The 26,840-nt window shown below is 34.8% G+C and overlaps 1 protein-coding gene across 1 annotated transcript in view; it reads left to right on the top strand.

The window, feature by feature from the left end:
- The window catches only part of DTHD1 (death domain containing 1), a gene marked incomplete at both ends in the record, with an annotated part of 56,171 nt that overhangs the window by 7,529 nt on the left and 21,802 nt on the right, over nucleotides 1–26,840 (top strand). The window contains 5 exons of the mRNA XM_081044879.1: nucleotides 1,429–1,608; nucleotides 2,720–2,964; nucleotides 17,280–17,444; nucleotides 19,303–19,592; nucleotides 26,427–26,671. Of these exons, the coding sequence (XP_080901005.1) occupies nucleotides 1,429–1,608; nucleotides 2,720–2,964; nucleotides 17,280–17,444; nucleotides 19,303–19,592; nucleotides 26,427–26,671 (1,125 nt within the window). The remainder of the gene's footprint in view (nucleotides 1–1,428; nucleotides 1,609–2,719; nucleotides 2,965–17,279; nucleotides 17,445–19,302; nucleotides 19,593–26,426; nucleotides 26,672–26,840) is intronic.

Raw genomic sequence — 26,840 nt, 5'->3', positions numbered from 1 at the left:
GTATAACAGCCATTGATTGGTTGATTGGGGCTTTTTAATCTTGGCAAGTCTGTGTGACTGTCATAAAAGCAAACACTGCTCATAGCACATGTTCTTCTCACAAAATGGATACACAAGATAATCAAAGCAAAAACAAACAAAAAAACAGAAAACAAAACAACAAAAAAGAGAGAGAGAACCATCATTTACTAGAAAAAAATAAAAGCATATACTTTTCTGTTTGTATTCTAATGGTAGTTAACCCTATTTTTACTTAGCTCAAGAAAATTTAAATGCTGGATTCCTTCCAAATTTTTATCTGGTTCATACGGCATTTAAAAATTGTAATTCTGGAGTCAGATAAACCACCATCAGAGCTCCGTTCATGACACTGCCCTGCTTAAAAACCCTTCTAGTTTGGAAGCATCTGCCAAAAGTGCTGGAAGTGCAGGGCAACTACCACAGGTTCCCAGAAGACGTTCCTTTCTTACCTCTCACCATTTTCCCTCTAGCCAATTAAGAACATTCATCATGCCCTGAATTTCCCAGTGACAGATTCATGCAGTGATATTGTGAAATCTTTTCATCAGTCAGTTTTCAAATGAGAGATGATTTTGCATTGTGATTGTCCCTGAAATGTTTGTGTGTGTGTCTGCATGATTATCCACTCATGCCAGGGCGGAGCCCAGCTGCTGTTCCGGAAAGCATGCATAGATCAAATTACTTCTAAATCTCCCTTCTCATTTTAAGCTTTGGTGATTATATGAGTAGATAATTTTATTTTCATTTATGTACTCAGTTCCTTTTTGTGTAATAAAAAAAGCTTGGATATGTGCCTGCATATATGCATTACAAATTTAAATGTCATTCTATAAAAAAGAAACACAAAGGTGTCTCTTTGTAGTCAACTGCTCCCAAGGCATGAAGGAGAGAAATAGAGACAATGACTTTACTAAGTGATTGTGAATTGTCAGAAGGAAGAATTAGCTGACAGTACAGGTGCGATAGAATTTACATAAACTACCCAAATGATGAAATTTCAGTCTTCGGAATTCCAAAAACAGTGTCGAATCTTCTGGATAAAGAGTAATGTTGAAAGGAGGATAGGATTCCAGAAGACATTAATATTTGTTAATTGTTAAAAACACTGAATGTGATTGCCCGTTATACATGTACATTGTCTTTTTGGGAATTCAACTTAAATTCAAAGCTAAATAGTTTTATCTCTTTTCTGTCATGTAGTCCAAAATTGAGAAACTCCTAATCATCTGCTTCTACTTCATCTCATGAAAGGAACATCCATTTGGGATTAATGGAATCATTCTCAGTTGTGGGAAATTCCAGAGATAGCACACAGATTTTTTTTTTTCACAGCCACAAGCATGTACAGTATATGCTTCCGGAAGAGTGTATTAATATCCTTGTTTGAATATCTTTCCATCCACACAGGGGACCTGTGCTGAAGTGAAAGTTTACAAGTTGGGGATCTTTTCTGTTGTGTCTTGTTTAAAGAAAGAGTCCTTCACAGTAACAAAGAAAGGCCTTGCTCTGAAGCCAAGCATGGATTCTCGAATATCCTTAAATTACCCTCCAGGAGTTTTCAGCTCACCAGTGCTTGTACAATTAAAGGTAAGTGTGAAAACCTGGTGAGTCCCTTATAAATTTTGTGAGTCATCACATATGGTCCTAAAAGATGAAGAAGATACAAATATTTAACACAATAATAAATAAATTATTTTCTTATACTTTTAACAACCTAATTTACAGAATTACCAGTGATAAAGTGAAGATTTGGAACATATTGAGTCTCGCTTTAATATAAGTCCTTGCTTTATTTAAAAGGTCTCCTAGCTAAGTTTTGTGTTGTTTTGTTTATGATATTTATTAACAAAAACATATGTTGAGTATCTATGATAGAATTGATGCCAAGCATTGGACATTCATATGATTCAAGATTTCCACCTGAGAGGATGGCAAAAAGAGGATAATATATTAAAATATTTATATTTTTGAGTATTTGGTTATATTTGTTTACAGAATAGCCCATTATGGGAAGGATTTGTTTTAAAAGAATTTAATATATACAAACACTATTTGAAAGGTATATAATGATGTTTCAATGTACATTTTAGAAGATATATTTCCTCAACATACCTCATCTTTCCAGCCTCAACTCTCGCCTGTGCTTTCGTATTTCTCCTAGTTATTACTTTAAGTGGTAAGCAAAGAAGGAAAGTTGGGAAAACATATAATGAATAATTAAATTTTATGAATATTTTTCAGAAACTTTGAAACTTAGGAATTATGCTAGCTTTATTATTATTATTATTATTATTATTATTATTATCATCCATTCTTATGTGAGAGGAAGCACTTAAGTAATATAGTCTTGTTTTCTAGTTTCTAAAGACCACTTGTTGTAACAATAGTTCTAATTAGAATTATGCAAAACGTCTATTTTGTTTCCTGGTCATTTTGTTGCCTATAATTAAGAGTGTTTCTCAGTTATTTATAACAAAGGATAGGGAACCTAGATTTCAGAAAGACTTTGTAACAAGGGAACAAATGCTGTGCTCCTTTATAAATTAATGCAGTGTTGATTCCAGCCAACAATGTGTAGGAAAATGTATTAAAACTATGTTCTATCAAATTTTCAGTAAATTTGTTTAGAAATGTGCTGATACTTTGCCTCTTTCACTATTAAAATAAAGGAATATATATATATTTTTTCTTTGTTTAGGTCCTACCTGTTGACCCATCTCTGGTGGCATATTTAAAAACACAGCTAGATACTTCCTACTCCGTACTATCCACCAGCCCTTTGGTTCATGTTCAGCACCCATCAACACATCCTTTCCAGAAGCCAGTCACTGTATTCCTACCTTGTTCTCCTCACCTGGATAAAAAGAATTTGGGGTCTGAGATAGATCATAAAAGAACAGCTAGTGTCACAGCAAATAGGATTGTACCTTTATACCTCAACTGGTGAGTTAGACCCTAATACCTCTAAATGAATTGATGGTATACAAAGAAACTTAAATGATTAAAAATGTAATCAGATGTCTTGTACTTAAATATCAATATTAAAATATTATGAAATACTTTAATATAAAAATAAAATATTGCAGATCCATAAAAGCTAATGATTTTTACTGTGATAGATCCAAAAGTATGCTTTGTCATACAATTGATACAAAAGAAGCAAAATCAATCCTTGCTTTCAAAGAATTTATGGTATGATTAATTACAAATATGTGGTATTGTGATTTTAATTGCTATATTTAAGAGTGTTCTGTTAATGTAGGAAAAATATTAACCTTACCTTTTCCCAAACAAATTAAATTTGAGTCTATATTTTCCATATAGGTACATTCCTTCCTCTTCTAATGTTTATAATTAAACAAAATCCCCACCAATAAAACAAACATATATATATTGAATTGCCAGCCAGAAATGAAATGCTAATGACTAATGGGGTACACCAAATAATAGTAACCCGGTCTTAATTCCTGACCTTTCATTTAATACTTACTTTATTTTCCTAATGAAAAAAGTAGAAGGCAATTCTTCTATCCTCCTATTGCAAAGGGAACGTTTTTTTCTTTGAAAAACCAGAAGAGGGAAAAACTACTTAATTGAAATAACTACTATTATTTGTGAAGCTACTATATGCCAGCCTCCTTATGTATATAATCTCATCCAGTCTTCCTACCACCCCATCTGCATTCAATCAGTGAGAAGACTAAAATTCACTGAAATTGACAACTTGTACAACCACCTATACCTACCAAGGGGTACAACCTTGGTGTGGACACATATAGTTCTATTTCTAATCTTGACTCTGTGTAGTCATCATTTATTTAGTTTGAGGCTATAAGGCTAGAGATTGAGAAGTGGATCACTTGTTCTTTTGCACTGTTTGCAATTTAGAACGCTGGCAATAGCAGAATGTTGGGTTGTGACTGAGAGAATAAATCAACCTTTCCCTAGTGTTTGATTAAGTGAGAGAGAACACAGAAATATAGACATGATCCAGTTATATATAGTGTTGCTACTTGTGAGATATAATATATATCTCACTAATATATATATATTACATGTATATTACATATATACATATATATATATGTCTGGTTTGAAATCTTACTTTACCATGATATACAGGTACATGGGTTAACTAAGTTGCTACTTGGGAATATATATATTATATTGGAAATATATGGAAAATATTGGAAATATATATGGAAAATATTATAGAAATCTATTTTGCAAGTTTAGAAGTATCAAGTAAGTAAAATTTCCAGAAACAGAAAGCCATCAGAATTGACTAGGAAAAGATGAAAGGACAACAGGATGAGATACAAAGATAAGCTAAGATGAAGAGGGACCAAGGTATGATAACAAATCATTTGAAGTGATATCACCTAATAATTATAGGTGTCATCAAAGAAGAAATCAAATCAAAACAACCGTAAAAGGATTAATCAAAGGCACAGTTGAACTTAATATTCTGATGTTGATTAAAACCTTGAGTTAGAAATGGCTAAATGATTACAATACAAAATGTATGAAAAAACATATTTAGACAAAATACAGAAAATCAAAATGAATGTTTAAATAAAACATAATTCTATAAACATCCGTTTAAGAGAAACAGATTAAGTAAAAAGGAATAAAATCAGTCTAGCCTCCGTCTCATTCTTTGCAGCACTAAATATTGGGGGGGGGATGTACTAAAACCTTCAAAGTTTTGAAGGGAAGATGTTGTAGAATTATGGTTATTACCCAAAGAAGGAGATTTAAAAAAAAAAATACAAATGCTTACAAAAATGTACTATTTACATGTTCTTAACAAAATAAATAAATAGATAAAATTAATGAGCTGCACTGAAAAACTAAAATTTAAGTATTTTTTTTAAAAAGGGGGTATTAAAAATAATATAAAAGCAAAAAGAAAAAGTTTATATAGCAAAGAGATAACAGAAAGAAAACAGAAAGATGACATTTAAGAAAAGATGATATAAAGATTATATAAATCATCAATTATATTAAATATAAGTGGGTTAAACATAATTTACACTGTCGTCCACTTTAATCTTAATCTTCATAAATTTTAAATATTTTATATGTTGTATTTGGGGTAATTTTTTTAGATTTATTATATATGTTACCAATTTTCAAATTAGTTGTTTAAACTGTTCATAAACTGTTCATTTCAATCTCTGTATTTCTCACTTATAAAAGGCTTTTGCTATATTTTTAAAATCTCTTTTCCAAGTCCCTTAGTTTTTCCATTATGCTTTCTATGTCTTCCTTTATTCCTATAATCATTGCAAATGTACTCATTTTGTGGTCTCATGCAGATTATTCTATCATGTATGAGCATGATGTTTACAATCATGTCTATTAGCCTGGTGTAATCTAGTACATTGTTTACCATGCTAATTCTGTTCTATGAATTTTACCCTTAGAAATTCACTTCTAAGTACTGATTATCATGTTTGATCAGATCAATTTTTCTTCTCCCTTTTCCTCCAACCTAGAGCAGCTTTTGTGTGTTTCTTTCTTTTCTTGAGCTGATGTTCAAAGAGATTTAGATTGGTTTTGTGATTTTGCATTTCGTGGACAATGCTGCCCCTTCGGGATTCCAGTTTTATGACTGTATCTAATATGCCTGAATATATGTTAAGCTGCAGCCCCCACATACCTGGTGTGTGTGCATGGTTGGTGGGGCAGTGGAGGCTGACAGAGGGTAGGAATATCCATATAATCAGTTCCTCTAGTTTCCTAGGGAGAGAAGAGGATTCTAGCTTTTTGAGATTTTTTTTTTTTCTTTTCCAGATTTAGAGGATTTCCCCCCCAGCTTTTGAGTTCCTCTAATGAGTGTGTGTGTGTGTGTGACATTTTTTCTTGCATTTCTATGTGGTGAGAAGGTGGTCATTTGTCACCACTTCTCTTGGTCAAAAAGTGCCAATTTCTTTTTTCCTCTCCATTTCTTTGCCTTGTTGTAGAATTATGGTTATTACACAACAAAGGAGATTTTTTTAGTACTATTTTGTCTAACCAGTATGCTGTACACCTTAGTACATGACCTTCCTGCTAGGAAATTATTTTTGTACCATGTTTAGCTAGAGAACTCTCTTTCATTCTGTAAGTGGCAGCTCAACTCTTTTCCTTATCTGTCAAGACATTATAAGATCTCCCAGAGGGATTGATAGCTCCTCTCTGTGTGTCAGCCCCACTGTTTGTGCATACCCTATATCATACTTTAATATTAAGTTCTGTTTTCCATTTATCATCACTCAGCACAAGTACAACATAGTAGGTACTCAAAAAATGTTAGGTGGATCAAAGAAATTAATGAGTAAATTTGTGGGAGTGTAAGTTATATTACTAATTCCTCTATTTTTCTTGAAAACGCTAAATTGATATAATATGCTCTGTTATCATTAGTGCTAGATGTGGTAGGTGCATTTTCTCCGTCCATTGGAGCATAAAACAATCAAATGAAAACACATATCACTGTTTATTTTACATTCTTTCATCAAAGGGTGAAAGCCAGTTGAACATTTTCTATGGAGATACAAACATGGTTAAGCAATCCATGTCTCATAAAATTAAAAAAAAAAAAAGATAAAAATTAATTAAGGTCCAAACCTAGTCTGAACATGAAAATAAAAGGTCTTTAATGCATTACATTCCTGCATGTCTGAATGATTTCTGGGGGGAAAATGAAAGTCATTTAATTATGAACCAGAAAAGATTTCTTGACAGTAATGAAAGGGGATATTAAATAGAAACATTCTATGTTATACAAGAAATATTTATAGTTAGATGGAAAGAGTAGCTCATGAAATAAAAATGGCCATTTCTACATAACATGGATTCTTAGTCAAATGTAATATGTTCGACGTAAGATGGATTCTTAGTCAAATGTAATATGGGAGTCATACACAAGAATATTTATAAAATATATGTGTTATATCACAAAATAATAAAATGTACAAACTGGTAAAGCTAACACATAACTTAAGAAATTGGATATTATTAATACAATTGCATCTCCCTACTTGCCCCTCCCCTCTCCTATCCTACCCCTTACCATAATCACTGCTCACTCATACCAAAGTTCATCGTTTGGAAATTTGGAATCATTCTTAGCTTATATTTATTTTAGTTTTATCACATACACTTTTATTCTTTCCTATACAAGGTTTTGTTTGGCTTTGTCTCTGCTTGACAAAAGTAAAAATGGTATTCTACTGTGCACAGTCTTGCATTTTCATTTATAGTTGTGTATGTTCGCTTTCACTTCTATATAATATTCTATTGAATAATTAAACATTTTATTTATCCACTTTACTATTGACGGACACTTGGGTAGTTTCCATTTTTTTTGTGTGCTAATTCAAATAGTATTATTTTGTCTAACCACTATGCTGTACACCTAATATCCAACATTGTATGTCAGCTAATACCAAACATTGAATGTCAACTGTCACCGAAAAAAATAATAAAAAAGGTATTATTATGATTATCCTGGACTCAAAGTATATTTGTGCAAATACTTTTTTAGAGTCATACTTAGAAATTTAATTGTTGAGTCACACTATTTTCACATATACAATTTTACAAGTTTTACAAAATAGAACTAAATAACAACCTCTTACCATTGCTCCTCATGTTCTCCAGCTTTGCATATTGTCAGATTTTGAAATTTTGAAAATCTAATAGGTGTAAAATGCATCTCATGTAGGTTTAATCTTCAATGTTCTGATTACATTTCATAATGTCTTGTTAGACATTTGTTTTCCTATGTGTGAAATATCTCTTACTTTCTTGACTCATTTTAAATTTTTTACATTGATTTGTAGGATTTCTTATCACATTCTCAATGTTAATCTTTTGTCAGCTTTTGGACTGTATTTTCATATTTCTGTGCCAAATTTATTATATTTTACTTTTATGAATAGTGCTTTTTGTCCTGGTCCTAAAATACCACTATCTCCTGAAATTATAAAAATATTTTTCTTTATTATTTTATACTTTTAAAGGCTTAAATTTTATGTAAGTCTTCGATCCATCTAAAATTGAATTTTATAGACAGGATGGTGTAGGAATTTATTTTATTTTTTCCATATGGATAACATATTCTTTCATCACTGCTTATTGAATAGTTCTTTCTTTCCCCACCAATCTGTAATACCTCCTGTCATGTAAAAAATTTCCTTATTCTGGGCTGTTCCACTGGGCAGACTTTTTATCTAGTGCTGAGCTAATCTAATACTGTCTCAATAATTCTAGTTTTATAATAAGTTGATATCTTATTGGTAAATCATATCATATTCATATTAATTTTTTCCAATCATGAATATGGGATATATTTTCATTTGTCTGTGTATCCTTTTTCTTGAAATAGAATTTTGCTTGGTGTTTCAATTACCTATTCCTGCACATCTAACTACTCTAAACGACAATAATTTTATTACTTCTCATGATTCTGTGGATTGTTTAGGGTTTCAACTAGTGGTTCTTATTGTGTTTGTGTGTGTGTGTGTATGTGTGTATGTGTGTGTGTGTGTGTGTGTGTGTGTGTGTAGACAAAGCAGTTTATTATTCACAGAACATCAACAAAATAAGCTTCATTTTCACATGGTTACCCTTGTCTCTAAGTCCCATGGGGGCAATATCATGGCTGAGGAACCCAAGTTTAGGGAACCTGAATCTTTTATAATGGGCAGCAAATGACCTGCCTGAACTTTGACCTGTAGGGAAACATTATATCTATTGTACTGGACAGTAAACAAACTTGCCCTCTGCTCTGGGGGAGATAATCATGTGTTTCTTCTAAGGATGTTAGATATTCAAATATCCTTCAAGAGATAATCTATTGCAAAGGCCTCTTGTACCAAAATGTGAGACATCCATGGAAAATTTTCTCTTAATGTGTATATCTTCTTTAGATAAGTGTCTTTGAAGTCTTTTGCCCATTTTTTAATTGGGTAGCTTTTCTTCTTATTGACTTTTGAGCATTCTTTATATACTCTAGATACAAGTCCTTTATCAAAATGTGTTGTCTCCCAGTCTATAGTTTATCTTTTCATTTTTTAAGTTTTCAATTACAGTTGACATTCAATATTATATTAGTTTAAGATGTACAGCATAGTGGTTACACATTGATATAACTTACGAAGTGATCCCCCTGATAAATATAGTACCCACCTGGTACAATACTAGTTATTATAATATTATTGATTATATTTTCTATACAATAATTTACATCCCTGTGACTATTTTATAACTGCCAATTTGTACTTGTTAATCCCTAAACCGTTTTCACCCAGTCTTCCAACCCCCTTCTATCAACTTAATGGTTCTTTTGATCATCTTGCCTGAGGTCTGTTATGCATTTTAGTAAGATGGTGTTTGAGGTTGGGAAGTCCAACATGGCTTTATTCACATGGCTGGAGCCATGGCAGTAATAGCTGGAGGTCCAGGCTCAGCTGTTTTGCAGAAATGTTTGGGCCTCATTCTGTCTCCATGTAGTTCCCAGGCCTCTTTCTTTCCATCTGACTTCTCCATATGGCTTCTTTCTATCGTGTGGTCTCTTCAGGAGAAAAGCTGGACTACTTACATGGAGGATCAGGACTTCCAAAAGTACAAACGCAGATGCTGCCAGGTTTTCTTAATTCTTAACTCTGGATTTATCAGATCATCACTTCTGTACCATTCTATTGGTTAAAGCCAGTCACAGAAGGGACTCTGGTTCATTGTCACAGAGTGCTACCCAAGGGCATTAATACTGAGAGATATGCTTAGCATATTTGGAGACCAGCTAAGGCCTAAGATTCTAGATTTACATTGATTTTTTCCCTTCATTTCTTTAAGGATATTATGCCGCTGTTTATGGATTTTATTATCAGTGTTGTGAAGGCTGAAGTGAATTTGATTTTCATAACTTTATGGATGATCTAGTTTATCTTGCTGGCTGCTTTTAAGATCTTTTTTTGGTAATTGATATTCTGCATTTTTCCATGATGTATCTAGATGTTAATTTAAAAATCTTTTTCTGGATGCAATACATTGAGCTTCCTGAATAGTGAATTTCTGTCTTTTCACGTTTCTTAAAAACCTTTATATATTTTCTAATCAAATATTGCCACTCCTCCATTTTATATATTCTATCAGTCTGGAGTTCCAATTAGATACATATTAGACCATCTCTTTTTTTTTATTTTTTGAATTGATATTTATTTCAGGACATGCCATGTTAAAATAAAACAAAAGAGCCGACCCTTGCCTTTTACAATAATATTGTATTGTAAAAGCACTTGACAACTCCATCCCATCTTTGAATTACTGGTATGTAGACTGATGATTATCTGAAAGCATTTCTTTATTTAGACCCATGATCCAAATGATCTCTGAATATTACAAGGTGACAATAAGTGGGCCTGAAGGAGGATAGACCATCTCTTTCTAAATTCCATATTTCTTTTATTTTTTATATTTTCTATCTTCCTGTCTCTGTGTACTTTATTCTGTGTAATTTCTTCACATTCCAGTTCAAATGCCACAAGTGTGGCATACTTTGAAAATCTGCTTTTAATCTATCATTTAGTAATTGTTTCCAGCAATTATATTTTTATATATTAAAGTTCTATTTAGCTCTTATTCAAATGTCCCCAATCATTCTTGATAGTCACTTGATACCTGCTATTTTTATGATACTATGCTTTATCTTATTAAGCTTTTCATACATATGGGGGTGACAAAAAACTGTAAACAAGTGAACACTTTGGTCAACATTGCTCAAGCAGTAGTTTCCAGTAATCAGAAGTGTCTAGACACTGATGGTAACCACTGTGAGCACCTCTTGTAATTGCAGAAGTGAAACGTGACTTTTATTCATCTTTTGTCATCGGTATATATTGAGTATTACAATTTTAATACAGTTTTCCTTTCTTAAAGTGTATACATTTTGGGGGGCACCCTCTACAGTTGTTTTCATTCTGTATCTACTAATTCTGATACCTGTAGCCTTTGAGGATGTTGTCTGTTGCTTCTGCTGACTGTCATTCATGGCATTTACCTCCTTATGTGTTTGGGGATTTTTGTTTGTTAGCATATATGTATGACAATTCTGCAGGAATAAATGAATCTACTGTCCTCCAAATGGCATTTGTGTCTGCTTTTGCTAAGAACTAGGTGCTACTACTTACTTGGGACTACGTTAGCCTCCTTGAGAATCTTGGAGGCCTCAAGTTCACCTTTTATGGATGACAGCCCAAGGATTAGTGCCTCGCTCTGCTCACTTGATTATCACTTACAGATTTCTTCTCCCATATCTAAATTATTGGAAAGAAATATATCCGCATAGTAAGCCCATCATTCCTGTCTGGTCACTTCCTCATTTCAACCCTGGCTTCACACATTTTTTGAAAAGGAATTTGGAACATTCCTTTAAGATTTCCCCTGTTTATACAAGCCAAGAAATGTATTAGAAGTGGGTTTATCAGTATCTAGTTGTTAAGCATTAGGGAGGAAGCAGCCATAGATGACTTATTCTCAATTTGTTATTTATAAACTTGGGTTTTGTATATTAAATTCATAGTATATTAGAGATTCAACCTAAAAAGAAAGGATTGTTTTATTTATTAATTTCAGTTTTGTTGAGGTATAATTGACAAATAAAATTGTAAGATATTTAATGCATACCTCATGGTGATTTTATATATGTATACATTGTGGAAGGATTCCTCCCATCTAGTTAGTTAACACATCCATTACCTCGAATATTTATGTCTTTTATTTTTTATTTTTTGGTGAGAACATTTAAATTCTACTCTCTTAGCAAATTTCAGTTTTTATAATATATTGTTATCAACTACAGTCACCATGTTTTACATTAAGAAATGGTAATTCTATAAATAGTAAGATCACACATGCCATATTTTCCTTTGTACTCAGTTGCCGTACTATATTGTCAACAGAAGTTAACCTCATTAAATAGAGTGGAATGGTTTCAGCAAAATTTTGAAGCAAATGCTTACTGAGCAATACGATTTTTCACATTTATTAAACTTGGAGGTAGTATACTAGAACTATTTTTAATTTTCATTTTACTTGAAAGCATATAATATTACCTGTGGATTGGAAAGCCAGATGAGGAAGAATTCAACTTTGTTTTTCAAATAAAAAAGGAACTGTCACTCACAATAGCTCACACAATATTGAAGGAGAAGAACAAAGCTGGAGGATGGACACTACCGGAATTCAAGACTTACTATAAAGCTGCAATAATCAAGACAGTGTGTTATTAAAGAAAGAATAGGCAAATAATCAATGAAACAGAATATAGAGACCAGAAATAGATCCATGTAAATATAGTCAACTGATCTTTGATAAAAGGAGAAAAGGCAACACAATAAAGAGTCTTTTCAACAAATGATGCTAAAACAAGTGGATGTGCACATGCAAAAATATTAATTTAGACACGGGCCTTATAACCTTCACAAAAAAATTAATTCAAAATGGACTACAGACGTAAGTGTAAAATACAAAACTATTAAACTCCTAGAAGACAGCAGGTGAAAATGTAGATGATTTGGGGTATGGCAATGACTTTTTTGATACAACACTGAAGATACAATGCATGAAAGAAACAATTGATGCACTGGATTTTATAAAATTAGAAACATGAGCTCTAGGAAAGACAACGTGAAAAGAATGGGAAGATGAGCCACAGACTGGGAGAAAAAATTTGAAAACGACACATCTGGTAAGGACTGTTATCCAAAATATACAAAGAACTCTTAAAACTCAACAATAAGAAAGCAAAAAGCCTGATTATAATGGACCAAAGGCCTTAACAGACACCTCACCAAACAAGATACATAATTGGGAAATAAGTATATGGAAAGATACCCCACACCAAAAGTCATCAGTGAGATGCAAATTAAAACAACAATGAGAAACTAGTACTACAAACCTATTACAGTGGCCCAAATCCAGAACACTGCCAACACCAAATGCTGGTGCGGATGTGAAACAGCAGGAATTCTCATTTGCTGCTTGTGGGAATGCAAAATTGTGCAACCACTTTGGAAGACAATTTGTTGGTTTCTCACAAAACTAAACATACTCTTACCATAAAATCCAGTGATAACACTCCTTGTTATTTACCCAAAGGAGCTGAAAACTATGTCCACATGAAAATTTGCATGCAGATGTTTTATTAGCTTTATTTGTAATTACCCAAACTTGGAAGTATCCATGATGTCCTTTGGTAGGTTAATGGATAAATAACATCCCTACAATAGAACATTATTCAGTGCCAAAAAGAAATGAGCTATCAAGCTCAAGAAAGACATAGAGGAATTGTAAATGCGTATTGCTAAGTGAAAGAAGTCAAACTGAAAATGCTTTATATTATGTGATAAATACTGTACGACATTTTGGAAAAGGCAAAACTATGGAGACAGTAAAATGATCAGTGGTTGCCAGGCATTGAGGTGGGGGAGGGACGAATAGGCACAGCACAGATAGTGTCTAGGATGGTAAAAATATTCTGTATGATACTAGAATGATGTATACAAGTCATTATACATTTGTCAAAACCATAGTATGCACAAGAGTGAATGCTAATGCAAACCATGCCCTTTGTGTGATTAAGATGTGTCCATGTAGGTTCACCAATTGTAACAAATATACCAGTGTTGTGGGAGAGACTGATAACGGAGCAGGCTATGTATGTGTAGGGGGAGGAAATATAAGGGGAATCTCTGTACCTTTCTTTTGATTTTGCTGTGAACCTAAAACTGTTTTTAAAAACAAAATTAAGAAAGAAAGAGAGAAAGAAAAAAAGGAAGGAAGGAAGGAAGGAAGGAAGGAAGGAAGGAAGGAAGGAAGGAAGGAAGGAAGGAAAGAAGGAAGGAAGGAAGGAAGAGAAAAAAAACTGTCATTGAAAAGTTCCTAGTAATGTCTATTTCTACTAGTGGAGACAAAATACTGAGGTACTTTGGAGCAGATCTTTTTTTTATTTGGGGGAAAATCAGAATGTCTTTTAATTGTGTGGCATTAAGGCACTTATCTGGGACAGTTGTATCAGGGAGCTGTTGGGTCTGAGAAAGGCAACCTAGAGTAGACACCTGTCCTCTTTATTTTGGGGGAATTATACCACAAATTCTAGAAATTGTCCTTTCTCTCTAGTGCATTTAATGGGATCTTTCATGTTCTTCAATGTCTCTGTTCACTGTCATTGAACACTTGACCCCAAATAGGCCAATTATAATTCCCTGAATGCCTGGAACTTAGGACGTGGGAAGAGTTTTGTACTCAAGAAATAGCAAGGTCAGTTATTTTTGATTAAACAGGTTGATTTAATAAGGGTCGATTACATTTTATGGAACTCAGAACATCAGAATGCTCTCTTTTGTGGATATGATCAAGTTCTGCTCCCTGTGAGGCAATAGTAGTTATCAAAGTTTACTAATAGCATATATAAAAGAAGCGTTTATTTGCAGAGTTGTGAAGAACAGCTGGGATAAATAAGGATGTCACCAAATACTTTAATTTTGATATGAATTGTACCTATGATGATAATAAAGTCCAAATTTGAGGTGATAGATTGTTAACTAACTTTACTGCGGTAGTCATTTCACAATATATACATGTATCAAATCACCACATCGTATAACCGAAACTTACACGATGTTATATGTCAATTATATTTTAATAAAGCTGGAAAAGATGAAGTCTAAATTTGATCTTTATATCATTAAGGAATCTTTTCAGAAAAGCAAACCCAAAGTTTTTTGTTTGTTTGTTTGTTTGTTTTTCTAATGGAATTCTTTGGTGCATTCTTTGGTAATTTAAAAGTCTGGGGATATATTTATCTTTATATACTTTTTAGACCAGAAAGAACCCAGTCTCTCACTTCTTCTTTTCCTGCCTTTCTCTGTGCCAATTCCATTCTCTGGCATGCTTGTCCCTCATGCTGCAATATGGTTATATCTATATAAGTCCAAGTTCAGCGGAAAAGAGGAAGCTCTTTTCTCCATGAATATACATAAAGATACTGAGTCTTATTCAGACTCCAAATTTGTCACAAACCCGTCACTGAGCAGATCACTGGGACCAGAAGGAAGGCGCAACATACAGGGTAGGTTAGCCAAGGTTATGGCATGCTGACAAAAGTCTGAAATCCCAAGGACTTATAACAATCTTGTTGTTTCCCACATGCTGTGTGGCGATCAAAGGCAGGCTGCCTATTGGTGGTCCTCACTCCCAAACTTATGTGAAAGGGCCACCATTGTTTGCTTACTCTTGAGGTGGCAAAAGAAAGTTTGCGTAGGCCCACATTAGTAATTTAATGCTTTACCTCACAGTGACATATATTTCCTTTATTCACTATTCATTAGCCAGAACTAGTCACACAGCCCCACTCCATTATCAGAGACAAAGAGGTGCATTCCTATCACGCACTCAGAATGGAGGAGAAACTGGATTTTTTGGCAAATGGGATTAATAAATGCCAAATGCACTATTTGTCCCACCTAGACCTGGGAGTAGGATCATCCCTACTATCATTGAGAACCTACAAGATCCCCAAGAAAATTTAGACTATTGGTAGAAAATACCAAAGAGTTGACATTAGAAAAAAAAAATAGTATTATATTTAATTAGTTCCGTTTCTAGTAAATGACCAAAGTTTTGGATTCAGTATGAATGTATCTTTCCGTGTTAATAAATTACTCACTTTAAAGGTTACAAATGTTACCATATTTGTGGTTATTAACCAAAAGCGAAAAACTAAATGTCATTTTTCCCCCCCGTCTTCCTGATTTTAATCTGGTGGATGCCCTGAAGGGATCAGCAAGGTCTAAAGTTTTCTGAGTAGACATTTAAAATCTAGTTTGGTTCCTAATTTAGAGGTCATAGGATAGCTCAACCTGTGGAACTATGGTGGTTTAAAACCCATAACTAAGTCTATTCACAAATAAAGATGTGTGATTCCCACTTGGATTTTCATTTTGCGTGCCTAGCTAGAATAGTTCTGTTCCCTTGTGGGTCGTAGCATCATCAGAACCAGGGTTTTCTGTTTGTTTGTATGTTTGTTTGTTTGATTCCTTATAAGGTATTCAGTACCAAAGATTTTTCTTTCTTTAATTGTGAGGAACAGATATCCATTTAAGTGAATTCAAGAAAAGAAGAGTTATGATAAGGCTACAATAGGCAATCTCTGCTTTCTCCCTCTCTAACACAATACTGACTTTTTTCATCTTCCTTTGTCTTCTTGTTTCCCTTAGCATCTCCTCATTTTCTTTTTTCTGAACAATCTCTCTGCTTACTCTCTTTCATAGCCTAGGGCACAGCAACCAAAGGACAATGACAAGTTATAATCTCTGGGCCTCTTACTTAGCAAATTCCAAAGAAAAAGAATCAAATTCGTTGGGTGTTGGCAACTGGTCTACTGTTAGTCAAACCATCTCTGGTTGGGGGAAAGTAGCACGTGATACATACAACTGTCACTTTCAGGGCTTTTGGATTGGACATGTTAAGCAAGAAGAATTGCACAAAAAGGCTAATTGGCTACGTCTGCTGTAGAAATTAAGATGAGAATATTAATACCATTTATGCTTACTATACTTATGTGTTTTATAAATATTAACTTGTTTAATACTATGATACAGATACTACTATTGATCTCATAGATAAAAAAAAAACAACTGAGCTACAGAGACATTAAAAAAAAAAAAAACACCTCACCCATGGTCATACAGTAAATAGAGGGAGAGTCACCAAAGATTTGAAAGTAGTCAGTCTTGTTCCAGAGTCTGTGTCTTACCTGTTATGCCATACTGCTACTCTTGGCTCTCCTAAGGCATCCGAGTTTACACCAGGGAGTTTATTAATGTTTCAGGGTGTTCCCATAACTTCTTTGTCCAATAGTGAAACACTTCCTATTCTCCAAAGCTCATCTCAAATATCAGTATTTCTACTTTGCAACGTTCTCTGAGCACCTTCCTTCTGCTGCTAAACCACCCTGTGCATTCCCTTAATTACCTCACATCACTTTGTCCTGTAACTGGATAATATTGTACTTCTGTGAGCTTCTGTAGAGCAAGAGTGATATATTCCTTGTCTTTGTATTCCTGGTGCAGATGGCATAATTACTGGCACATAGTATATACTTAATGAATCGTTACTGGGTTATTCACCAAATGGAAAATGTGATTGCATTGAATATGATTTATGCTATATAAATTACACCAACTTCTCTTCTGCTCCCATTACAGGACAAAAAGTGCTTCCATAAGAAAACCTAGGAACAATGCCTGTGAATCTTTGAAATTACTGGGATTCAGAAGCCGAGATAGTGGTTGGTTTGGGCTTGATGATGTGCTGGTGAGAACCACGCAGAGTGGCCTGATATCATTTGAATTGTATGCACATTTAGAAAGGTAATACAACAGTAAACAATAAAAGTTGATGATATTCTATCCTGATGATTTATTATTGATGTTTACAGAAATGGAATCATAGGATTAAATTTTTATTCTTCGAATAGGCATATGAATAGCCCCTTAGGGAGTGCTTAAAATGCAAACCAGATCTGACATGAATATGTTATCTGTAATTCCATTCATGATAGCTTAATAAGTGCTTTTGGAAGCCACTCATAACTTAGATTCATTTTTACAGGTTTCTTCTAACTACAAAATAGTTTTAAAATAGCACCTTCATTTCTGAAATTCCATGAAGATAGTAATTAAATTCATATTATGCTCATCTCTCAACTATGTATATATAAACTGACTTTGTTATTTCAGTGTCCTCATTTTGCTTTCTCATTTCCATGTTTTCTAGACAGCTCATTATGAAAAGAGTTTTAGACGGTTTTAAGGTTCAGGAGGAATAGACATTCATAAAGAGAGGGCAACCCTATGTCTAAAGATAGCCTTTATTTCATAAAAGAACAACCTTTATCAATAATTATCCTAGGTCAAGCTCCCTAGAAAAAGATTCTAAGTTGAGAATCTAAGTGATTGATTGAAAGAGGGCCTTCAGGTGAGTCCTAAAAGGAAATGAAAGAAGCAGGGAGGGCAATGGAAGAAGATTGGGACATCTAGGATTCCAGCTAAAGTTTTACCTCAGCCTGATACCTCAGGGGAGCTCTGCAGTGGGAGTACCAAGGCATCTGGCTTTATACCCCTGCTTCAGCCAGTCCTCATCTATAGGTGTGGTGCTGCTCTGGATTGAGTGCTCTGGGAGGGCAGTTTGCTGGAGAAGAGTTGGATGGTGAATAGTCCAGCTCAGGGGAGAGATCTGTATTAGTTTGCTAGGCTGCCAAAAGAAAGTACCACAAATGAAGTGATATAAACAACAGAAATTTACTGTCTTAATTCTGGAGGCTGGAAATCCAAAATCAAGGTATTGTTAGCGAGGCTCGTTTCTTCTGAGGACTGTGAAAGAGGAATCTGTTCCAGGGCTCTCTCTCAGGCTTGTGGATGGCCATTCTCATGTTCACCTGGCATTCTTTCTGTATATACTGGGGGTAGCAAAAAAAATGTATACACATGACTTGTAGTCATCTTTTATTATTGGTATATATTGAGTACTATGATTTTAATAGTTTTTTTTCCCTTTCTCAAAATGTGTATACGTATTTTTGGCACCCTCTGTATATATCTCTCTATCCAAATTTTCCATTTTTACGACACCAACCATATTGGATTAGGGTTCACCCTAATGAACTCACATTAAGTTCATCTCTGTAAAGATACTGCCTTCAAATAAGGCCACACTCTGAGGTACTGGGAGTTAGGACTTCCACATGTGGATGTGGGAGGAGGGGACACAACTCAACCCTTAATAGGGTCAATCATAACAACCCTTATCACACATGATGAGGAAGAATATTTCAATCCCCGGTTAATTATGACACATATTCTGCATCTTACTGATAGTAAATGGATTATTTGGATCATCTTTCTCTTCTATATTTTGAAGTAATACTCTTTATTCATGCTAATTAAAATACAATTGAAAATACAATGCCATATTTAGAAGTGGTCTGAGACTAGACAATTTCTTTGTTGAAGAACATCTGTTTCAGAATTTGGTTTGATTTGAGCTGGTTTGCTGATTGCCAAGAGTTTCATTAAAGTCCTTCCTGCACCTAACCAGTTGGTCATGAGAATGCTTGATTTTAAAGGACTTTTGAATGATAGTGGCTTCTTTTTTGGGTGTTATTAATTAACAGTGATATTCTTGAGACTGTATGTTCCCCTTCGGTCATGCCTCTTTTTCTCCATGTAGGTTTATTGTGTTGCACCTGTCTTCCATTATGGACAACAGTCATTTGGTTTCTTTTGTGAAATCATTAGAGGAGGCCATGCTCAGCACCACTGCCTGTGTTGTCCTGTATCAGCAGAAAGACAGTCCACATAGAGTTGTTATTTTAGTGGTGCCTTCTAAAGATTTAAACCAGGTGCTTAGGAACCTGCGTTTGGAAGCTTTCAGTGGTCTTCTAGAGTCATCTCGCCACTTCCAAGTAAAAGAAGGAGAACAACTACTTTTAAAGTTTACTGGAAACATATTTGCTTCAAGTAGGTATAAGGAAGTCTTTCTTTATATCCTTTGAGTTATCAGCCACAAATTTCAGAAGGATTTTGCTAAACCTGTATTACTAAGGAAAATGTCAGAGGACTAAGGAAGGTTTTGAAATAGCAGGAAGACAAAAAGATTTCTTTCTTTCTTCCTTTTTCCCTCCCAACCGCCTTCCTTCCTTCCTTCCTTCCTTCCTTCCTTCCTTCCTTCCTTCCTTCCTTCCTTCCTTCCTTTCCTTTCCTTTCCTTTCCTTTCCCTTCCTTTCTCTCTTTCCCCCTTTCCCTCTTTCTTTCTTTCTTTCTTTCTTGTCTCTTTCTTTTCTTTTAGGGGATGCATATTCCTTTATGGGCAGACTCTGACTGACACTCTTTTTAGATCACTATCTGAATCCAAGCTAGGATCATCTCTTTCCTATACCAAAACAGTTGCCTCCTAAATACTCCTCTACTTCGGCTACTGGCCACATGAAATCTATTTCCATATAGGAACAACAGTGATATTTAAAAATATAAATAAGACCTTATTAGTCTCCTGACTAAAACTTTATAACTAACTCCTATTCTACTTAAAATAACACCGAAACTCTTTATGATGTCCTACAAAGAATCTAACTTGGGGTCAGTGGACTCCCAAGAGATGTGTGGATAGAGTTATATTCCAGTACAATTGTCTTATTTATAATTCCATTTATTTTATATACTTAAAAGATTACTCTGAGAAGGAATCAAACTTCAAAATGGTCCATGGCACAGAAATGGTTAAGAACCTCTGTTTTAAATGACACATCCCTGCTTACCTCTCATCCTCATATTTAGCCATTGCCTTATTGTTTCCATTACAAATCTTACCACAATCTTAAACTGTGTTACTTGCTTACTTTTCACTCATTTGCTCATGTTATGTTCTTCACTGGAATGTAAAGTTCATAAGGGCAATGATGGTGTTTTTCTTGTTGTTTATTCCTGAGGCTAGAATAGTTAGTGTCCAGTACATCGAAGGCTTTCAATAAATGTGTAGTAAATGAATGAATATATGACAATACTGAGGAAAACAAACAGTGTGAGTGAATCAGAGAAGGGGTAGGAGAGGTGAGAGAAGTGAGGGAATGGATGAGAAAGAAAAGATAAAAAGAGATAAATAAAAGAAGAAAAAAAGGGAACCCGGAGAAAAACCAGTTATGTGAAAGGAGAGAGGAAAAGATCTTTGAGGGAATTGCCATCACAGCAATTTCTTTTTTATTAATTCAACCCCTTCACCTCTCTAACTCCTTTCCTTGAAGTGGAATATAATCTATGCACATGAAGTTAAGGTATGGGGGGGACGGGAATTCAGGGATAGGTTCATGGGGATTTCTGGTCTAGGAATTCTGCAATAGACTTGAAGTAATATTCTCTGTTAATTTATAAATTAATATAAACCTCATTGATTTTTAATGCTACCTATTTTCTCTCCGATTCTGGAAATTACTCCAAGCCCCATTGGCTTTTTATTGCTTCAAAAATGAGGCAGCTTGACACTGAGGCTGCCATTTTTCTGGTATCTCTGAAGTGAGACCCCAATTAGCCCAATTTAAAATGTCTCTTTCACTTTCACCTGCAGTCTCAGCCTTGTGAGTTAGCTGACAGGACTTAGTCAGTGAGCGACCAAGATGTCAGAAAAAGGGAAAGGGAAGGGAGAGGAGGGGGAGGAAGGAAGGGTGGACAAGATCCCTTCCCACTTGGTTTCCGGAGCAGAAATCACGGTGTCCACCCTGGGACAATCTCTCTAAGAAGAGACAGTCAAAAACTGGAAGCGTCCCACCCAAACTAATGATGCAAGTGATTTTCCTGTAATACTTGGGACAGCAGCTGTGTTTACCTCGTACCCTAAACAGGAGTGAGTTACTGTGTTTCTCATAGGCCGTGATACGGAGTGTCCTGTTGCTTGTAACAGGGAGTGGGGAGCATATACTAAAAATAGAGTTCCTGAAGATAGCCAGCGTCTGTGCAATTCCTCCAAATAAGGAACAGAGAAGAACTCATCTTCGCTCAAAAGAATGAGTCAGGCAGGATGCCAGAATCGTTTCTGCTTTGCCTTTCCTAGAAACCTATGCTCAGATCTGGATATTTCCTCCATTAAAAGGAGGAAGATTCTCAGTAAAGAATTGATATCCTTCCACCAGGGCCTGTGGTCATCAGTCTCTGTGAATCTCAGACCTGAAGTCAGAGGTTGTCTGCCTGAAAGGTTCTCCTCCCCACCCCTCTCTATCCCCACCTGCAGTTATCTTCTCTGGTATCTTCATATATCTTTTTGATAATTATGTTCAGAGAAACCTTCCCTCTCTTTCCTGATTATATTAGTCCTTATTTTACTTCTTTAGAGCCTTACATACTTCTCTTTTGTGGCTCTTGCCATAGATGTAATCTTCTATTTATTAATCAATGACAATTTCTCAGACTACTGCCCCATGAAGGGAGGGTCTGTTCTGTTGGTAAGCACCATTTAATCTCCCGTACCTAGGATGGTGCCTGACAGCTAGGAGTTTATTGAGTATTTGGTGAAAGAATGAAGACAAAGGCTTGAGAAAGGACTTAACTCAGTAGTAGTATTGTATGATTAAGTATTTAAAACTTTAATAAATTTAGATGACTGCCCTTTGAGAACTGTCAGAATCTCTGTATTTATTATATAGAATTGAGATGATTCTTTTGAGTGAGGACCATGGAACATAGACTTTATTTCTACTTGTAATAGAAAATAAGATAGATAGGTGTTCCCCTTGGTTTTCATATTGACCTTTGGCATTCTTCTGGACATAAGCTAGAGTATGCTTTCATTCTCTAGGTCAGAGATGTTAATTCAGCACTTACACTTTTTATTGAATGACATCTGAGCCCCCAGTGCTTACAAAACACAGAAAGTGCTGGGAAATGGGCAACATCTTATATAACGATACTTAAGCATACTCATAATACCTAGTAATGCCCTAAAGAGGTCTGTGTATGTGAAAGTTGCCCTGAATGGCCTTTGGCCTAGGGAAGTGATGTTCCCAGATAAATATGTAGAATGTTAGAATGACTATGCTTTTATTCATTTAACAAAAATGTCCTGCCCTTATGTACTTGTATATTATATTCTAGCGGGGAAGAACAAAGAAGAAGCAAATGAATAAATGAAATATACAGCTTAATGGGATGAGGAGTACTTTATAGAAGAATAAAGCAGGGAAAAGATAGAGAGAGCCTCAGAAGGAGTGTCAGAGTTCCAATGTTAAATATGAAGTGCTGACAATTAAGTTCGTGAACTCATCCTAGTAAATGTGCTACGTACCTTATTGCTGAATATCACTATGGTCACCTTTGAAGTACTCCTTTTGGGAAACTATGCACCAACGCCAGTGCCTAGTCCCCTCTTCAAAGTAATTTTCGAACTCTTTTTTCTGAAATGGCCATCAGAGCTGTCGTTGTATTACTCTTGATGTCCTGAATGTCATCAAAATGTCTTACTTTCAATATTTCCTCTATCTTCGGGTAAAGAAAAAAGTCACTGGGGGCCAGATCAGGTGAGTAGGGAGGGTGTTCCAATACAGTTATTTGTTTATTGACTAAAAACTCCCTCACAGACAGTGCGGTGTGCGCTGGTGCATTGTCATGATGTAAATGCCGTGAATTATTGGCAATAAGTTCAGATTGTTTTTATCTTTTTCACACAGTCTTTTCAGCACTTCCAAGTAGTAAACTTGGTTAACTGTTTGTCCAGTTGGTACAAATTCATAATGAATAATCCCTCTGGTATCAAAAAATGTTAGCAACATTGTTGCAACAAGTTCATGAACTTAATTGTCAGACCTTTGTAGACTCATCAGGGAAAACCTTTTTCAGAAGCAGATATTTAAGAAGAGGTAAGAGTGTAAGTCATAATTCATCCCAGGGGTGTATGTCTTGGGCAGGGGGGGTTACAAGTGTAAAAGAACTGTGGCAGAAGAGTGCCTTGTATGTCTGAGGAACATCAGTGAGGCTGGGGTGGGTGGATGAGAGGCAGTGAGAGGAAAGTTGGAGATGAGGTGAGTACTGATCATGCTTTGAAGTCGATTACAAGGATTATGCCTTTTATTCTAAGTGACATGAGGAGCCATGAAAGGTGTTTACAGAGGAATCACGTGATCCGAGTTAGAATATAGGTGTGCTGAGAATAGATCATGTAAGGTAAAGAAAGGAGCAGGAAGGCCAACCAACGAGTCATTGAAATAAAGAAAGCAAGGGATGATGGAGGCTTAGCGGCAGAGGTGGTGGAGATGTGTGAGAATACACAAATACTCTGAGCCTGGGGTTCGCATAGGATTCTTCTGGTTCCTCATATTGCCAGCCTTTCACCATCTCTCTGACTTTTCTGAACAGAAGCATATACTCGTATGTCTGTATTTCTACTTTCTATGTTACCAATAAGAAATATTCCAATACCCACTGTTGAGAAAATATATTGGTATAAGGAACATCTAGTAACCTATAAATTATCAGTAAATTCTATATTTCATTATGTGACAAGTATTTTTGAACTACTATCTCAAGGGCCCACTAGAAACTATATACATAATATATTGAATAGAAGGAGGTTCTCAAAAGGTCAACTGATCGTTGAATTCATAATTTTGGTATGCAATGAATGGCTTTTGCTTTTATTTTTCCTCTAAATATACCAGTGTGGGAGAAAAAAAATAAAATACTGCAATTTCTTTGTGCTACAATACTTGCAATACTTGTCTTTTTTTTTTTTTTTTTTTGGTTATTTTTTTCTGTGACAAGGGAGTTTTCAAAACTGTTATAACTTGGCAACAATGAAATTCCAACTTAAAAAAAAAATCTATGTTTTCTACTTATGACACTCAGATCACAATATTTATTACTAGTAAATATGCTTTTATTCATTTTCATCTATAAATGTGTCTTAGATATTTGCATTACAGACTTTTATTTTTAAAAATTAACTGGCAATAAGAGGTAGATAAGTTTTAGATCTATATTGAACCAATGTAGCTGTGCCTCACCCTCAATTTTTATATCTTGTATATAAATTACTCCTTATGAGTAATTGTGTACCTGGGAGGGAGTATCTTTCAAGGGAGGGAGGGAGAAATTACTAAATTGTATTCTACTGGGACCAAAATAGCAAAGATTTCTTTTTATAATAATCTAGTGATATGCAAGTAGAAGTCTGCCAGGTGTGTGTTACTCCAGTGATCTAGAAACTCTAATTTACCTAATTTACTATTTACCAAATGACATTTCAATAACTCTAATTTATTATTTATTTATTTATTTATTTATTTATTTATTTATTTATTTATTTTTAAGAAGTGGATTCCTGGCTAGTCATGCCTGTCCTAGGATATCCTAGGAATCTGTTTTGTTCAAATAGCTAGGTTCTTTCTAAAATATAGATTTATGCAAAGCAACATATTCCTATACCTCTCATGACCTGGAGTTATTCTAACCTAGATTTTACTGTAACTTAGAAACTCACCAAAAGGATCTTTCAGCAGTAACAATAGAGAGAAGAGTATTGGTGTTATTTCCATCTCTCATTGAACTCCTGTTTCCCTAGACAAACTGGGCAGTCAACTTTCAGGCATCTAGGGGCAGAAGGATCTTAAATAGAGAAACTTCGTATGGACATTTCTTTTAAAAATGGAAACAGGTGGTTTTCATCCTACAAATTCAAATCAGTGGAAGAATTCTGCTTCTGGTCATTTGCTATCATTGCTACCACTTATGGAGCACTTACATACACCGCCCTGTGCCAATTGTTATATTCATGTTATCTCATTTCATTCCCAGAACAATCCTAGGAGGTCTAAGTTTTGTTTCTCCTGTTTTAAAGATAAGGAAGTTAAGGCTCTCAGAAGGTCAGAGGTGTGAAAGAACTGAATAAATACCACAGTGTAAATAAATAGAGGCTAAACTTGCATCTGAATCTTTATGTCAGAAACATAACTGCTACATTATACTCTACTTACTTTTAAATGTTGCCAATGTAGTGCAGACGTGCCTTAGAAAACATTGCAGTGTCTGTTTTACTGTAGATAGCATCGTTATGCTCAACACCCCCCATGGGTGAAAGGGTCTGTTCACTGAAGCTGTATTACTTCCAGTGAGCCGCTGAGAAGACTTTTACATATCATTGTTTTGGGACAATTCACCAGGTTTTCATAGAAATTTCAGTAACATGGACCTAGTAACTATTTCATTTGGAAGTTCTAGAACAGCACTGCCTAGTTCCGTGATGGTGGAAATGTTTTATATCTGCACTGTCCAATAAGGAAGCTACCAGGCAAACGTGGCTATTGAACATTTGAAATGTGGTTGGCGTGACTAAGGTATTCCATTTTAATTAATTTTAAATTGAGAAAGCCACACGTTGCTAGCGGCTACCACGTAGGAGAGTAGAGTTCTAGGATGTCTATTATGAGGTCACGACAGTGTACAATATGATACAGTCAGGGGAAAGGAAAAAAGATAATTCTTGAAAAAATGAAAATGATTTTTTAAATACAGAAAGAGCTGAATATCTCCAGTTGTTTCTTGCTATAGCAATATGGAATAGAACAAAGAAATAAAAAAACTATTAGATCTAGAAACAGCCAGAGACTCCCTGGTCCATTTATAAATGAGATATCTTTTGCTTAATCTACACAGTCTAAGCCTATTACTGCTTTGTCAGGATATATTTTGATAAGAGGCAATGACACCAAAAAATCTTTAATTTTATTTAAAAAATGATATGATTCTTTGGATTTTTAAAAATTGAAACAAAGTGGCAGATCTTAATAGTAACAAATGCATTTTACTTCTCTTTAGGCAATGGGAAGGATTATGGAAAAGACTACAAACTTATTTTTCATTTACAAAGAAAACCCAGGCTGGAACTCCAAATCAAAGAGGTGGATGAATTTGGAAACTATAGCTGCTCTCATTATAAGGGCACCATCGTAGTTTATAAAGTACCTAAAGAAAAGATCGCCCACAACTTGGATCAATCTCTTATACTTAATGAAAACCATGATCAGTTTCCAGTTTGCAAATTACCATTGAGATTGCCAAAGGTGAGTTATTTTACTTCCCTAATTACCATGTTTTGCTAATTCTTTATAATTCTCTATCATAATCAAAACTTCAGACATATGGATACTTAAAGTTAAAAGGAATGATAAGAATGAAGTTGACAAGGAAGGAGGGGGTAGCTACAATTTTAGTTGGTAGATTACATATCAG

This window comes from Rhinolophus hipposideros (assembly GCF_964194185.1).
Source record: "Rhinolophus hipposideros genome assembly, chromosome: 1".
In the NCBI taxonomy this organism is placed as follows: domain Eukaryota; kingdom Metazoa; phylum Chordata; class Mammalia; order Chiroptera; family Rhinolophidae; genus Rhinolophus; species Rhinolophus hipposideros.
The sequence above is the reverse complement of the archived record's forward strand: the minus strand, read 5'-3'. Positions and strand labels throughout refer to the sequence as shown.